The sequence below is a fragment of the Penicillium canescens genome (genome assembly GCF_028828765.1).
Source record: "Penicillium canescens strain IBT 15451 chromosome Unknown utg000004l_segment0_segment0, whole genome shotgun sequence".
NCBI lineage: Eukaryota > Fungi > Ascomycota > Eurotiomycetes > Eurotiales > Aspergillaceae > Penicillium > Penicillium canescens.
The window spans coordinates 2658815-2673745 of NW_026703966.1; the positions used below are offsets into that span (position 1 = coordinate 2658815).

Consider the following 14931-nt stretch of genomic DNA (forward strand, 5'->3'; position numbering starts at 1 on the left):
GAGGCGGGAGGCAGGAGGCGGGAGAGGCGGGTTTGTGGCGGCTTACAGTTGAAGATGGAGAGATAGTGGCGTCGGAGTAAATGCGAATGTGAATGTAAATATGATGTGTATGTGTATGTGACATTGTGTAGACGCCAGTATGTAGATCGTATAAGTCTAAATCGCTCAATGACTCCCCCTCTAAATTTTTGCAATGCACCGAAGTAAATCCCAACCGCTGAAAAACGCTGAAAACCAGAGATGTAATAAAAAATAATAAAAGTAGAAATCAAAGATGTACAACAGAAGTATGTCCGAAATGCAAACAGATGATTAGAAGCTGAACAAGCCGGTGCGCTTCTTGCCATACGGATAGACGACCAAGGCGGCGATGAAGAGTCCGACTGTAATGCCGATGGCGACTTGGATCATGCCAAATCCAAGACTGGCCACTGATGTTTCAGAAAGAACACTGGCGGATGAGCTCGTGCCATTGTTTTGAAGATTCTGTCGGACCTCGTCGGCGTATTTGATACCCGCGATTAAGGATCCACTAGATGCGAGACCAGAGGGCACTAGCACGAATATGCCAGGGAGAATGGCAGTAGCAGCGTGGCCGTGCCAGACTCGACTGTACAGGTTGCCCAGGACACCAATTGTGAATGCACCAACTGTGTTGGCGACCTCTGACTGGGAGCCGAGCTTGGTGGTGCTGAAGTAGTTGGCGATATATCCGGAGACAGCAATAAAGACCATGACTGGCATCTGCTTCCACTTGCCGTGATTCACAATGGCGAGGAAGACAGCGTAGATGGCCACGAATGGGAATTGGCGTAGATATGTAGACCCGTAGACATCGAGGCCAGAACATGTTGACGAGGAGGTTGCATTTCCATCCATCAACCCGTATATTGTGGTTCCGACAGTAATACCGTAACCCAAGAAAAGAGAGTAGATAATGGCATACACCATGCGGATCGATCCAGCGATCATCTGGTGAGATTGCAGTTCCAGACTGCTACACAAAACCATGAAACCAGGCAAGATCAAAGCGATCGACGACTGAGCCATAGCCGAGAAACAGAAAAGCTCCTCGGATTGCCCATTTCGCGTAACCTTTATGCTGCCGAACGCACGCGCCAGGAATGAGGTGAGCACCGCAGCAGTGACCTCGAAGACGTTGGAATACAATGTAGATTTCGGTGCCAGGACGTGCTGCATCAGCCCGACCAAACACCCCAGACAGAAAATGATAGGCATGTCAATCGGCCGCGCACTGAAAGCGAACGGCCCAACAGTGGAACTGGCCAGGCCGTACATCAGAACTAAGATCCACTTGTTAAACCGGGGCTTGCGCTGCATGATCTCATCCAGTTCATGGGTGGCCTCTTCGACGCCAATCAGATCGTGAACAACGTTCTTGTAAACATTGTGAGTATCGGCCAGTCGTCCGAGATCAACACCCTGTACCATACGCACGAGTTTGACCTCGGCTGTGCGTGTGGTTGGGTCGTCAAAGGACATGATCATACACCCGGGGAGATACAGAAACTGGCCTGATACCTCCAGGACGCGGGCGGTCATCTGCATGTACTCTTCGAGACGATGAGTCGGCGCGCCGTATCGCATGAGCGCACGGCACAGTTGCATGATATAGCGTTGTCGCGCAATAATCTCTGCAATATGTACCGTGACACGGATTTCGTCTTCCAGACGAGTCTTGCGCTTAGACTTTCTGCGTTTCCCGCCGGGCGTGACATCAGCGACAGCGGGCAAGCTGGCAGTGCTCAAGTTCATCGAGGCGTTGACTAGCGAAGAGGTGGAACGATGCGCGGGTTTCTTGTACCACTTCAGCTTCTCCTTGCGCGGTGTAGCGGAGCCTGATGTGGGCATAGACGGAGTGATAGTTGGAGAGCGGGAGCCCTTCTTCGGCGTGGTCGTGCCAGAGGACACCTGAGTATCGCTATCGGAGTCATCGGTAATCACACTCTCAGGGCGAGAGTAGCTGCCGGTCGTTGTAGCTTGGAGCTTCAGCAGCTGCGAGAGAATGCCGCTACCACCGCCGAATCCACTGGACCGACGGCGCTGGGCAAAATCTCTGATCAACCCTTCAGGAGTGGTCTGACCCGACCGCTGGTACGCGCCACGAGCCTTGCGTTTGCGCAGTTGATCCTGGACCATGGTCATGCTGCGGACCAGCCGATGAGCCTCCGCACTGGCGGGCGGCTCATGCAGCTCCTCGCCGTTCTCCAACGCGCGTGCTCTGTCCGCATCATGCCGAGCGCGGCGGGCTTGGAGTTCCTCGAGCGGGATGCCGGTATCGAAATCGTCAGGAATGTATGACGCGTTAAGCGCCTCGCCCTCATCCGGAGGCCGACCGAGGCGTTCGGTCAAACGCACGGTTTTCTGACGGAGAAGCTGACCAGCAGCTTTGAACCGGTTCTTGGCGGAACTCGTGCGATCCATATCGGTCGCAAAGTCATGTTTCTCAGACTGGGCCTCATCTGGCGTGCGCACGTTGGCGAGGCCAGAGCCGTTCCTGGAATGTGTGGGGGCGGGCGGGGTGATGGTTCCGGACAGCGGCACTTCGTTGAGGTCTGCGGGCGGCAACAACGGGCGCGACAGGTCAGAAGCATCGATAGCACCGCGCGATTCATTTCGCCTCAGGCTCATTGAGCGAAAGCGCACCCGAGGCGATCGGATTCGACTGTCGGGCTCGAGCGCTGCATCATATTGCTGGGCGTCGGCGGTAGTCTCTCGTGCGAGGCTGTGGCGGTCCCCAGGATTGGGGAGTTCAATAACTGGGAGGGGATATTCGGCATATTCTTCATTCGGACTCGGGTGCGGGTTGGTGATGCCCGACATGAAGGTGGGCTGCAAGCCTCTATGCAAGGCACTAACGAATGGCCAAAGGATAAAAGTGATAAAAGTGATAGAAGGTGAAGACAAGAAGAGAAAGAGAGAGAAAATAAGAAAATAGCAGAGAGAACAAAATCCGGTCTAGAGCCAAAGTAAAAACAAATGAACCACGGAACCAGCGATCTCGAAGCGGCGATAGAAGTATAAGAAATTTACTACACTAACTGCCGAGGAACTAATTTCCTAGGAACTAACTGAACTAAATGCCTCCTTTTAAGTCTAGATGTAGATCGACTGAGCTTTGATCACCGATCGAACAAGATGTCAATGATAAGGGAAATGCATGACACCATTCTGCCTTTCTATTTGTTCTTTTTCTCTCGCTACTGTAACTTTGCAAACCCTAATTGCCCACACTATAAACCCACTATATACAACTTAATAGCTTCTTCCTAGCCGATGAGCTGTCCCTAAACGCTGTGTCACCCCTTCTCTGATACGGAGAATAAATCTAGACTCGACTACGTACCATCTGTACATCAGCTAGGAGAGGTGGGTCATGGTGGCGATCCTGTTGTCGCCGGGCTATCCGCGCTGGTTCGTAGTTCCCTGGATAAGCAGGAGTACCAGGATAATAAAAAAAAAGAATCATTCAGCGCTAAAGTTTACCTGCCTTGTTTCTCTCTCTTTTCATCATCTTGCCTTATCTTGCACAATGCACACCCCTTAGGCAGCGGGCTGCCCAAGTTGTCGATCCCGGCCCACGTCTACTCCGTTCTGACAGCCACCTCCTGAGCTATGGTGGAGTTGCAATTGTGAAATCCTAGAAAGATCCAGGCAAATCCCAGGCAAATCCCTAGGATTGACATACCCACTTATGATGTGAGATGATGTGATATTGGATTTCATATTTCTGCCTCAGACTTATACATAGAAGCAGACCCACCAAGGCGAGAACATTCGCCGAGAGCTCACAGCGCCACCGAGTGGAGCAATTCCGAACCTTCACAGGCTAGAAGGGGAGCTAGAACGCGTAAAAGCTGTTTCGGCCACATGATACATTCACACCCCCGAGCTCCCTGCATAACAGAAACAAAATGACGATCTCTAAACTAAGTTTCAAAGTCTAAGTTCAAGGTCTATCTACTCCGGTCTATCTACTCCGACCGCTCTTTCTTAGGCAAAGTCCAGCCATTCAGTATGCCAACACCTATATTAAGATATGCAGCATAACCAAGCCAAGCAGCGTAGGGGACCAAGCACCAGAACGCCGTGCGATCGGCCGACCACCAATTTACTATCAGCGCACCCACGTTACCCGCTAACAGGGCCAGATCACCCAGAGCCACAGCAGGCCGCCCCAATCGGAAGAAGAGCGGCATCCAGAGGAAGTTCAGGGCCAGCTGCGTGGTGTAGAGTGTCTGTGCGGTGGAATTGGTATCGCGCACCGCGAGCGAGAATGATTGCGACGCGGTTGTCGTGGCGTGGTGCGAGGCGTACCCCATTAATCCATACAGGATTGTCCAGGCCGGCGCGAAGAGCCAGCCTGGTGGGCTGTAGGGTGGTTGCTTGAGCTTGTTGTAGGTTTCGCGGTTTTGTTTCCCTGTTAAGACGTCAGTCAAAGGGTCTTGTCATTGTCATTGGTTGTCGTACGATTGGTCAAGAGGGCTACTGCTGTCCCTGCGGTGATTGGGGTTGCGACCGCCAACAGGGGTGAGGCGAAGATCGCCTGTGGAAGAGCGATAGACCAAGGCATTGTGCTAGGATGTGATGCTTGATGATTGTCAATATTGGCAAGTTAGGGGAATTCTGAGTGATCTGGCGATTTCTATTGTCACTACGTCATCGACCTTGCCTTGGCACCGCCATCAGCCACTTGTTCCCTTGGCAGAAATAACAATCGGCCACATATTGAATATGAAGCTGAAGTCGAATGCTGAATGATTGAAGTGAGGTAAAGTGGAAGTGGAAAGTGACATGATCGACGCGTCTGTGCGACGATTCACCTAGTTCAGGCCGAATATACATAGTCGGCGGGTTTCAAGGGTCTATGCATTCCTGAAATTAGCATTGAACCCCTCATTTCCTGAGTGTAGAGGATTCAATTGAAGAGCAATATAAAATGCCATCAACAGACAACCCAGTCAAAATGACAATCGCAGTCAATTCCGCCTCAATCCTGACGGCGAATTCTCTTCCGGCCTCTTTCTCTGCCTTTGCCTAGCACCACCCCGAACCATGCCCCTACGATTACTGTGTCTTCATGGCTGGGGAACGAATCAAAAGGCAAGCCGCCGCCAGTACAACAGAGAAAATCAACCCACTAACCCCCAACAGATTCTACAGTCGCAATTGAGTATGCCAAAACACCCATCCTCGTGAAACACAAATAGCTCAAAAGGACCAGGTGGCCTCATAAAAGAGCTCCAAAAAGACAACACGGCAACATTCTCCTTCCTAGAGGGTGACATCGACTCAGATCCTGGCCCGGGAATCGCCGGCTACTATGAAGGCCCGTACTACAGCTACTACCGCTTTCCGCGCACGTTCTCCCTCGAAGACAGCGACGAATCCGACATCCTGGCGGCGTACGAGCTGCTGAATGAAACAGTCGCCTTGGAAGGCCCCTTCGACGGCATTCTGGGCTTCTCGCATGGCGGCACATTGGCTGCGGGCTTCATGATCCACCATGCCAAGATGTATCCGGACGAGCAGCCTTTATTTCGCTGTGCTATCTTCATCAATTCGCTGCCGCCGTTTCGAATGGATCCTGGTCCTGGTCAGCGGCCTGTTATTGATGATGGTTTGCAGGGTTTCATTTCTGTTCCCTGTGTGCATATTGCCGGTGCTAAAGATCCGCTTTTTGAGTATTCCTTGGCGCTACATCGGATTTGTAATGCAAGTTCTTCTACTTTTGCTGTTCATGGGAGTGGTCATGATGTTCCCAGTGATCAAAAGAATGTTGCTATTATGGCTACTGCTATTCGGAAACTGTGTAGTCAGACCTTGATCTGGTGAAACAGGATTAAAGCATGAGTCTTCTCGGGTATGCGACGGTGTTAGAAAATTACTCGGGGGCCTCGTGGATGAGAGTGTAGTATCTTTGCGGTTGTGGAACGGAAACGATCCTGACGATTCGTTCATGATAACTTCCCAAATGCACGAACTTTGTTTCAGAGAGAGACACTACGGCCTTTGGAGTTTATTTTGCCGTCGAGGGTTGCACCCGGCTACTAAGTTGGTGCGAGTGAGAAAAACCTTCTCACCCCGAGGTGTAGTGTTGCAGATCCAAAAGTCGTATGTTAGGGCTGAAAGTAAGCTTAATTTGTAGTCCCCATGGCATACGGAACAGCAAAAGCGATAACAACAAGCTTTTCTGTTCTTCTCATACGAGGTATATTGTCACCGTCAATCTTTTAGTAACCAGAAAGCCAAAAATGTCCAACCAAACCGCAAAAGACAATGGAGAGGAGGGTGATATGAGAGTATTGGACGCAGACTCTTGTATGCCGATAGCCATCGTGGGAATCGGATTCCGTGGACCAGGAGATGCTCAAAATGTCGAGAAGCTGGAGGAGATGATACGGACTGGCAGAGAAGCATGGAGCCCAATCCCAGCGAAAAGATGGAACAACACTGCGTTCTACCATCCGGATCATTCTAGACATGGGACGGTAGGTCCTCAAAATCCGTAACAAGGACCGAAAATAACCGTTAGTAGATCAACGTGGAGGGAGGTCATTTTCTGGAAGAAGACATCTCCGTTTTTGATGCGCCGTTCTTCAATATGACGAGTGACGAAGCGTCGGTGAGTATCTCTGTGAAGATGTGAGAATTGCGCTAACCACCAATTAATACCAGGTGATGGATCCCCAGCAGAGACTCCTGCTAGAAGCGACATACGAGGGCTTGGAAAATGGTAAAAAAGCCCTTTGCGATCAATGCACCATATCTGGGTTCTAATGATACGCAGCTGGAATACCCCTTACCCAAATAATGGGCACAAAAACATCCTGCTTCGTCGGGTCTTTTTCAGCAGATTACACAGACCTCCTCCTGAGAGATCCCGAATGTGTACCGATGTATCAGTGCACAAATGCCGGACAGTCTAGGGCAATGACTGCCAACAGACTATCCTATTTCTTCGACTTGAAAGGACCAAGTGTCACCGTAGACACGGCCTGCTCGGGAAGTCTGGTAGCACTCCATCTGGCATGCCAGAGCTTGCAAACAGGGGATGCCTGTGCAGCCATTGCGGCGGGTGTCAATTTGATATTGAGTCATGAGTTCATGTCCACTATGAGTATGATGAAGTAAGATAAGCACCGTATTGACAACGTAAGGACAACACTGATTAAACTCCAGATTCCTATCGCCCGATGGAAAATGTTATGCCTTCGATGAAAGGGCGAATGGATACGCCCGCGGCGAGGCTGTTGGTTGTTTAATCCTCAAGCCTCTGGCTAGCGCGTTACGCGACAAAAACACTATTAGAGCTGTGATCAGGGGGACTGGATCTAACCAGGACGGGCGTACCCCTGGTATAACTCTCCCCAGTGGAGCTGCACAGGAGTCATTAATTCGAAGCGTGTATGCTCGAGCCGGCCTTGATCCGTCCGAGACAGACTTTGTTGAGGCACATGGTACAGGTACACAAGCTGGTGATCCCATTGAAACCGGTGCCATTGGCCGGGTGTTTGGGCCTGGTCATTCTTCGGATGATCCGTTGCGGATAGGCTCGATTAAAACCAATGTTGGGCATTTAGAGGGAGCAAGTGGGATTGCTGGTGTGATCAAAGGAGTTTTGATGCTTGAGAATCGGGTTTTCTTGCCGAATCGCAATTTTGAGATTGTCAATTCGCGTATTCCTTTGGAGGATTGGAAATTGAAGGTTTGCAAGAATCGTCCATTTAACGGCCACTGGCTGATTCATTAGGTTCAATTACTCTCTGAGCCGTGGGAGACTACTGGACCGCATCGTGTTTCGGTCAATAGCTTTGGGTATGGAGGGAGTAATGCTCATGTCATTCTTGAAGATGCCATGGGATACCTATCCATTCGGGGTCTCAATAACAGAATGAAGTTGTCATTGGCGGCATCGAACGGCACGCAAGGAAAAGAGAATCTCGATCAGTCGGTCAGCACATCGCGTATATTCATACTCTCCGGCTTTGACGAGCAATGTTGCGCACAGCAGATGCAAAGTTTGAGAAATTACATTCTTGACCGAGGCCCTAGACCCGACAATGGAAACTTACTGAATGATCTTGCTTTCACACTCAACGAGCGGCGTTCAACTTTCACCTGGAAAGTGGCTATAGTAGCCACCACAATTGAAGACCTAGCAACATCGCTTGCTCGAAATATCAAATGCAGAAGTGCCGTGCGAAGACCCAAATTGGGATTTGTCTTCACAGGCCAAGGTGCCCAATGGGCGGGGATGGGGAAGGAGTTACTCGAAGCATATCCGGTCTTTCGCAACTCAGTCCTGGCGATCGACACATATTTGGATGGCATTGGAGCACCGTCCCTCGTAAAAGGTATACATTACTTTGTTTCCTGATATATCCGTGCTAACCTGGGCTCGTATGAAGGAGAGATTACAAAATGCCCCCAAGACTCGGATTTGAATCACCCCCGCCTCAGCCAGATGGTGTGCACAGCACTCCAGATAGCACTTGTTGATCTACTGCATTCATGGGGTATATATCCAGACTCTGTGACGGGTCATTCCAGTGGCGAAATCGCTGCAGCGTATGCTGTTGGAGCGCTCAGTATGGAAAATGCGATGTCAGTTGCATACCACCGAGGTGTTGTGGCGAGCCAGGTGTTGGATGACCATAAAACACGAGGTGCCATGATGGCGGTGGGTGTATCTGCCAAAGAAATTCATCAATATATTGATAGACTTCCTTGTGGACAGCTCGTTGTGGCATGTGTCAACAGTCCATCTAGTGTTACTGTCTCCGGTGACACCCTTGCCATTGCTGCTCTGGCGCAGCTATTGAGAAACGAGCCAGTATTCAGCCGCAGCCTTGCTGTGGATGTCGCTTATCACTCTCCACATATGACCCTTGTTGCTGATGAGTATCGTCGTTTGATCGATTACATTGAACCTCAGAACCAAAACCAAGCAGAAGACGAGAGACAACACAGATCAGCAGCATTCTTTTCGTCGGTTACTGGAGCAGTCCTTTCGCAAGAAGAGCTGGGCGCTGAGTACTGGGTCTCAAATCTGCTTGGACAAGTGAAGTTTTCCGAGTCTGTCAGAAACTTGTGCTTCGAGACAAACACGCAGCGGTCTGGCCACACTGAATCGGTACGAACCAGAAGGGTTGGAGCAGCGCAAAAAGCCAACGTCGACTGTCTCATCGAAATAGGTCCCCATTCTGCCCTTGCTGGACCGATCAATCAAATCCTACAAGCAGATACAAAGCTTAACTCCGCCGATATTGTGTATGCGAGTGTTTTGAAACGACAGAACAACGCGGTCGCAACTGCACTTGACATGGCTGCCACCCTGGCATCGCTCAACTATCCGGTGAACTTCGGTGCGATAAACAGCCCAGAAGGACCTGGAGGAACCTGTATGCCACAGCTGCTAGTCGATCTCCCGCCGTATCCTTGGAATCATACCAGATCGTATTGGGCTGAGCCACGACTCAGCAAGATGTACAGGAACAGGAAATTGCCTCGAAATGATCTTCTTGGCGTACCGGATAATATGTCTTGCCCATATGAGCCTCGTTGGAGAAATTTTCTTCGGACTTCAGAGCTTCCGTGGCTTCTTGACCACAAAATCCAGGGAAATGTTGTCTTCCCCGCGGCAGGATATTTGGCAATTGCAATTGAAGCTTTAATGCAGCGCGTGAATAGCGGAGTCAATATTGCCGAATATGTTCTCCAAGACGTTTTGTTCAAGTCTGTTCTGGTTCTCAATGAGACATCGGCCATTGAACTTATGGTCTCCATCCGGGAATCAACGCACATGCCACATGAGTTATACGAATTCCACATCTACTCAATCTCGGAAGATAACCGATGGACCGACCATTGCACTGGGCTGGTCGGCTCACAAAGAAGAATCGATGTTTCAGCCGACGGGGCCGAGGAAACAGACAACTATGCCATGGTACCATTAGGCACCGAGGTCCATGGAATATCTCTGATCGACATTCCAAACTTCTACGAAGAGCTTCATGAAATAGGGCTAGAGTACGGACCATGCTTCGCCAATCTGACAAAGGCACATGTCACCCAAGAGGGGGCTTGCTTTGCAGAGGTCACAGTGCCAGACACCAGATCGGTAATGCCGCGCGCATTCCAGTATGATCTTCTAATCCATCCCTGCACGCTCGACAGCATATTCCATACTGTCTTTGCTGCTTTACCACCTGGCATGGATATCCAAGAAGGTCCCGCTATCCCCATCTCCATCGAGGAGATGATCGTGTCAACTGGAATCAGTTCTTCGGCAGGCGATATCATGAGCGTTTGTACTCATGTAAGACAGGGACCTAAAAGGGGTGTGATGGCATCTATAGTGGTGGTTGACTGCAATGACAAACAGTCCGAAATAGAACCCAGCATCTCCATCCGTGGCTTGCAATGTACACGGCTCGAGCGCGACAAAGATACTTCCCTTGCCAAAGAGAATCAAAGCACTTATCACATTAAGTGGAAGGCCGATCCGTATTTCCTTTGCAAAGACAATGCATCTTTCTTATTTAAGCAGGAAAGCGAGCCAGCCCAGGAGCCTGCATCTCAAGTTGAATTTGAGGAATGTGCGGTGGCGTTCATAAGGACTGCGCTAGAAGAAGTCAGTGCCATGGAAGCAAGGAAACTAGATACTTCTCACCGCAGATTCCGATGTCATTTGCAGGACGTTCTGGATAAATACGATAAAGAACACCCTGATTCAATATCTGGGTTGAAAGGAATGAAGCCCAACCCGACAGGAGATCTGCTGCGCGCCATCGGCGAGAACCTCGTGGCTATCATCAGAGGCCAGGTGGATTTCACCGACGTTATCACAGATCATCAACTATTGGATACATTTTGGGATATTTTCTCGGCAGATTCCTCATACAAAGCCACAGCCCGGTATCTGAATTTGGTCGGCCACAAGAAACCAGACATTTCGATCCTGGAGTTTGGAGTTGGGACAGGACAAGTGGCCCAATTATTTCTCGGACAACTTGCACATTCCACCCAGTCCCCTCGTTGTGGAAAATACACATTTGCCCATGAAAGTTCCCTCGTTCTGGAGCATACCGCGAAGCGGCTGGAGGCATGGTCAGGATTGGTTGACTGCAAGTCGCTAGATCCCGGAAAAGATCTCCCCACGCAGGCATTTGAGAAGGGATCTTTTGATATAGTCATACTACCTCATGGCTTGTGCACCGCACAATGTGAGCAAAATGCGATTCGCAAGATTTATGACCTTCTTAGGCCATCCGGGTCATTGATTGCAATCAGCCCTTTCAATCCAAAGCAGAATATTGTCAAAAACCTTCTGTTCAGTGCATTGCATTGTTTGTCCGCAGAGGAATTTTGCTTGGGTCAAGGTGGTTGGTCAGAGTGTCAATGGGACGAGATACTGCGTGCTGCACACTTTACCGCAGTTGATGTTTTCGCAGACCCAGATTGCGAGAAAAACCATCAATTTATCGTCGCCCGAAGGGGGAAGATGGAAATATTGACAGCGAAGGTTTCAATCATCTGCGAAGGCGAAGCTGGGATTGCCGTTGGAGATTTAGTCACCCGACTGGAAATTCTTGCCTGTGAAGTGAATGTGCGAAGTATAGACGATGTGGAAACAGAAGATCGAATCTGTTTGGTGCTGGATGCCCAGCAAGGATCTTTGCTGGCCGCCCCAAATGATATCACACTAGGCAAAATAAAAGCAGTATTCATGCATAGCGCAGGTGCTCTCTGGATTACCAGAGGTGGCACAGTTGAGTCAGTCAACCCGAATGCGAGCCTTGCTGTGGGCTTTGCACGAACAGCGCGTGCCGAATCCGGGGTCAATCCAATTGTCACCCTTGATCTGGATGCACAAAATCCTCTCTCCGAATCTCATTCTGCAGAGCTGATTGCAAACCTCCTGGCCGCCCGCTTCCTTTGTCAAAGCCCGAATGACGACACAGAGTTTGCGGAAAGAAATGGAATAATCCTGATTCCACGTGTGTTGGAAGACTCAGATACGAACACAGCCATGCTCAGTTTCCTTGCCACTGAGACTGTTACTGAGGAGTATTTCCACCAGGCGGAGCAGCCTCTACGTCTATCGAGATCATTCAAAGAACCTCGCTTTATTGGGGACTGCGCATTGTCAGAACTTCCAGTTGGGTACGTTGGAATCACAGTACAAGCCTTTGGCCTCAGTGAGCAAGACCTGCAGAGACACACCCACTCGGATGACACTCTTGGCCTCGAATGCAGCGGGGTCGTCTACAACGTCGGTGTCGGGGTTCGTGGCATCTCAATTGGAGACCGTGTGGCGTGTCTTGGAACTGGCACAGCCCGGAGTTTCTATCATGATCGAGCAGCGGCATTCCAGAAGATCGGCGATAAAATGTCATTTGAGCTTGCTTCAACATTGCCTGTCGCATACTCGACTGCATATTATATCGATAACTACCATTTGTCGCATCTTCAATTGAACGACGTTGTCCTCGTGCACCGCGCTGGCTGCTGGTGTGGACAGGCGATTGTGGAATTGTACAAAATGAGAGGCGCCCAGGTCTTTGCGACAGTCCAGGATTCGACGGAAAAGCTTTTGTTGTCATGCCAATTTGGAATTCCTACCCACCATATCTTCATAGACGGACAAAATGATGTCGTGAAGAGTTTGAGGAGGTTAACTGACGGCAAGAGGCCAAATCTAGTAGTGAGCCTGGGGACCGATGACGAACAACTCCAAAGTTTGACCGCGCCTTTTGGCCACTTTATCCGACTTTTCTCTGACAAACCCAGAACTCAAGAAGTCTTGCGTTCTCGCAATATATCGGTGTCAACATTTAACATTTTTGATCTCAGGAAGGAAAAGAGAGACCTTGCAGACCACATTTGGTCTAAGGTCTTTCGACTATTCCGGGAAGGACGACTCGAAGGCCCGTCGGGGACAGCGGTATACAACGTCTCATACATTCAACAGGCCATAGAAGAAATACCTACCAAGCGGCATGTTGTCGTTACTGCTGCACCAGATGACCTTGTCATGGTAAGTTCCCCCTTTCATACAAAAAAGACGTAGCTAGCTCATATTGGACAGGCCACACTCCCCAAACCACCACAATCATTGTTCCGTGCGACTGCATCCTATCTTCTAGTCGGAGGACTTGGTGGGATCGGACGTGAGGTGGCTTTATGGATGGCCCAAAACGGTGCGAAGAGTCTGGTCTTCCTTAATCGAAGTGGCCTGTCAAAGGAGAAGTCCCAGACAACAGTAAGGGAACTGGAGAAGAAAGGTGTCCAGGTTATGGTTCAGGTTTGTAACATATCCAATGAGATTGAAGTTCGGCAAATGATTGTGGATGTTTCCCACTGTGCGCCTCCGATTCGAGGTATTATCCAAGGGGCTATGGTTGTTAAGGTTAGGATTTTATATTTGCTCCGATTGTGTCCATACTGATGCAAGGCTTCTAGGACGTTCATATTGAGAATATGAGCCTGGATGATTATCGAGAGGTTATGGGTCCCAAATATGCAGGGACCTGGAATCTGCACCGACATTTGCCCAAAGACCTCGACTTCTTCCTCATGCTTTCTTCCATCAGCGGCGTCATTGGCAATGCGACTCAAGCTGCATATGCTGCTGGTTGTTCCTTCCAGGATTCGTTTGCCGCATATCGGACCAGCCTGGGCCTTCCAGCAGTATCATTAGATCTCGGCACCATCACAGATGTTGGTTATCTGGCAGAAAACACAGATTTAGCAGCGACGATGAAAAAGCAAGGATTCCACGGCACGGACACACAAACCCTTCTGTCGCTGATTCGAGTCGCGATATCACAACCCCCGCCGGAAGAACACAGATTGTAGCCGGCCTTGGCCAATGGAGAGAGGAAAAATCACTGGCAAATTTTAGTACACTTTTGTTCTCTCATTTCCGCCGCAAATTTCACAATCATGGAAGAACTGCCATACTAGGTGATTCGGCTGAAGGTTTGAAGGCGGAGCTTGAAGAAGCCAAAAACCTAGAACAAGCCACATCCGTCATCTGTGAAGCATTGAGGCGGAAGATTGCTCTTCATCTCTCTGTGCCAGTAGAGAACATCGATCCCTCCCATCCAGTTTCTGATTATGGCGTTGATTCTCATGTTGCGGTTGAGCTACGCAACTGGATGTCCAGAGTCCTGGACTGTACTGTTCCCATCCTGCAGATTATAGCAAGCTCGATCCTGGATCTGTCCAGCAAAATTGCTAGTCAAAAGTTGGGTGACAGAAAAGAATGAAGTTCGGTTTGCCCCCTACTTGTCCTGATATACCATCAGTCTCCGATGTAACTTGGACGATGTGCGTTATGATGCTTGCGAGAAGCAGTTACGAATCTGGATTAAACTGCAGCTGAATTTTATCACATCAAGTCAGAAATATCCGAGCTCAAATTTTCAGGAAACAGATAGAATCAAAGCCGATCGAGATCTGGTTGATCACTAGGTTTGAAAAGGTGATACATATCAAATGTGCGAGCTAACTAGTTAAGTTACCTGCAGTAGCCTAAAGAGTAAAAATATTCACTAAAACAAACAAGGCTGCGAGGAAGCCACTGAAAGAAATCCAGAGGATCTGAAACATAACCCTCTCTAATAGGTTACAAGTAACGTTAGCTTTTCAAAAGAAAAAGGCCAGATGTCATAGCTCACAAATCATTCCGGAAGTATATATGATCATGTCTGATTGGGTGATCACAGGCGGCGGATTCGAATCTGCCCGACATCCACATGCCACGCGATTGTTCGGAGGTTGGATTACTCCGAGGTCCCTGTTTCCGCTTAGGTCAGCGGAAAATAACGATAGTTCAATGACCGATTGGTCAGTTATGGCAGTCAGTGGAGTAATTGATAACTCAATCCGCTCTCGCCTTGT

The 14931-nt window shown here is 49.6% G+C and overlaps 4 protein-coding genes across 4 annotated transcripts; 2 read left to right on the forward strand and 2 right to left on the reverse strand.

The window, feature by feature from the left end:
- Nucleotides 1-312: 312 nt before the first annotated feature.
- Nucleotides 313-2844, reverse strand: N7446_006367 (threonine/serine exporter family protein; the record flags this gene model as incomplete). The annotated part of the gene is made up of 1 exon (XM_058515115.1): nucleotides 313-2844. The coding sequence occupies one exon, from the start codon at nucleotides 2842-2844 to the stop codon at nucleotides 313-315; it is 2532 nt and encodes an 843-aa protein (XP_058372293.1).
- Nucleotides 2845-3988: 1144 nt separating this feature from the next.
- N7446_006368 (TspO/MBR family protein) lies at nucleotides 3989-4757 on the reverse strand. Its single transcript, XM_058515116.1, has 2 exons — nucleotides 4492-4757; nucleotides 3989-4441 (listed from the first exon to the last, which is right to left on the reverse strand). Exons 1-2 carry the CDS (start codon nucleotides 4592-4594, stop codon nucleotides 3996-3998), a joined length of 549 nt encoding a protein of 182 aa, XP_058372294.1. The 5' UTR covers nucleotides 4595-4757; the 3' UTR covers nucleotides 3989-3995.
- A 319-nt stretch (nucleotides 4758-5076) lies between these two features.
- On the forward strand, nucleotides 5077-5856 carry N7446_006369 (putative DUF341 family oxidoreductase; the record flags this gene model as incomplete). The annotated part of the gene is made up of 3 exons (XM_058515117.1): nucleotides 5077-5124; nucleotides 5176-5194; nucleotides 5246-5856. 3 exons carry the CDS (start codon nucleotides 5077-5079, stop codon nucleotides 5854-5856), a joined length of 678 nt encoding a protein of 225 aa, XP_058372295.1.
- Nucleotides 5857-6275: 419 nt separating this feature from the next.
- Nucleotides 6276-14297, forward strand: N7446_006370 (putative polyketide synthase; the record flags this gene model as incomplete). The annotated part of the gene is given in 10 exon segments (XM_058515118.1): nucleotides 6276-6512; nucleotides 6560-6646; nucleotides 6700-6757; nucleotides 6812-7151; nucleotides 7204-7729; nucleotides 7775-8378; nucleotides 8433-13063; nucleotides 13115-13435; nucleotides 13489-13829; nucleotides 13844-14297. The coding sequence occupies 10 exon segments, from the start codon at nucleotides 6276-6278 to the stop codon at nucleotides 14295-14297; spliced, it is 7599 nt and encodes a 2532-aa protein (XP_058372296.1).
- Between the last annotated feature and the right edge of the window lie 634 nt (nucleotides 14298-14931).

What these genes read in the sequence shown, in the direction of transcription:
- N7446_006368 (XM_058515116.1), bottom strand. Translation starts at nt 4,594, where the DNA reads ATGCCTTGGTCTATCGCTCTTCCACAGGCGATCTTCGCCTCACCCCTG. An exon ending in AGTAGCCCTCTTGACCAATC is followed by an intron (nt 4,442 to 4,491) that starts GTACGACAACCA and finishes ACGTCTTAACAG; the next exon opens with GGAAACAAAACCGCGAAACC.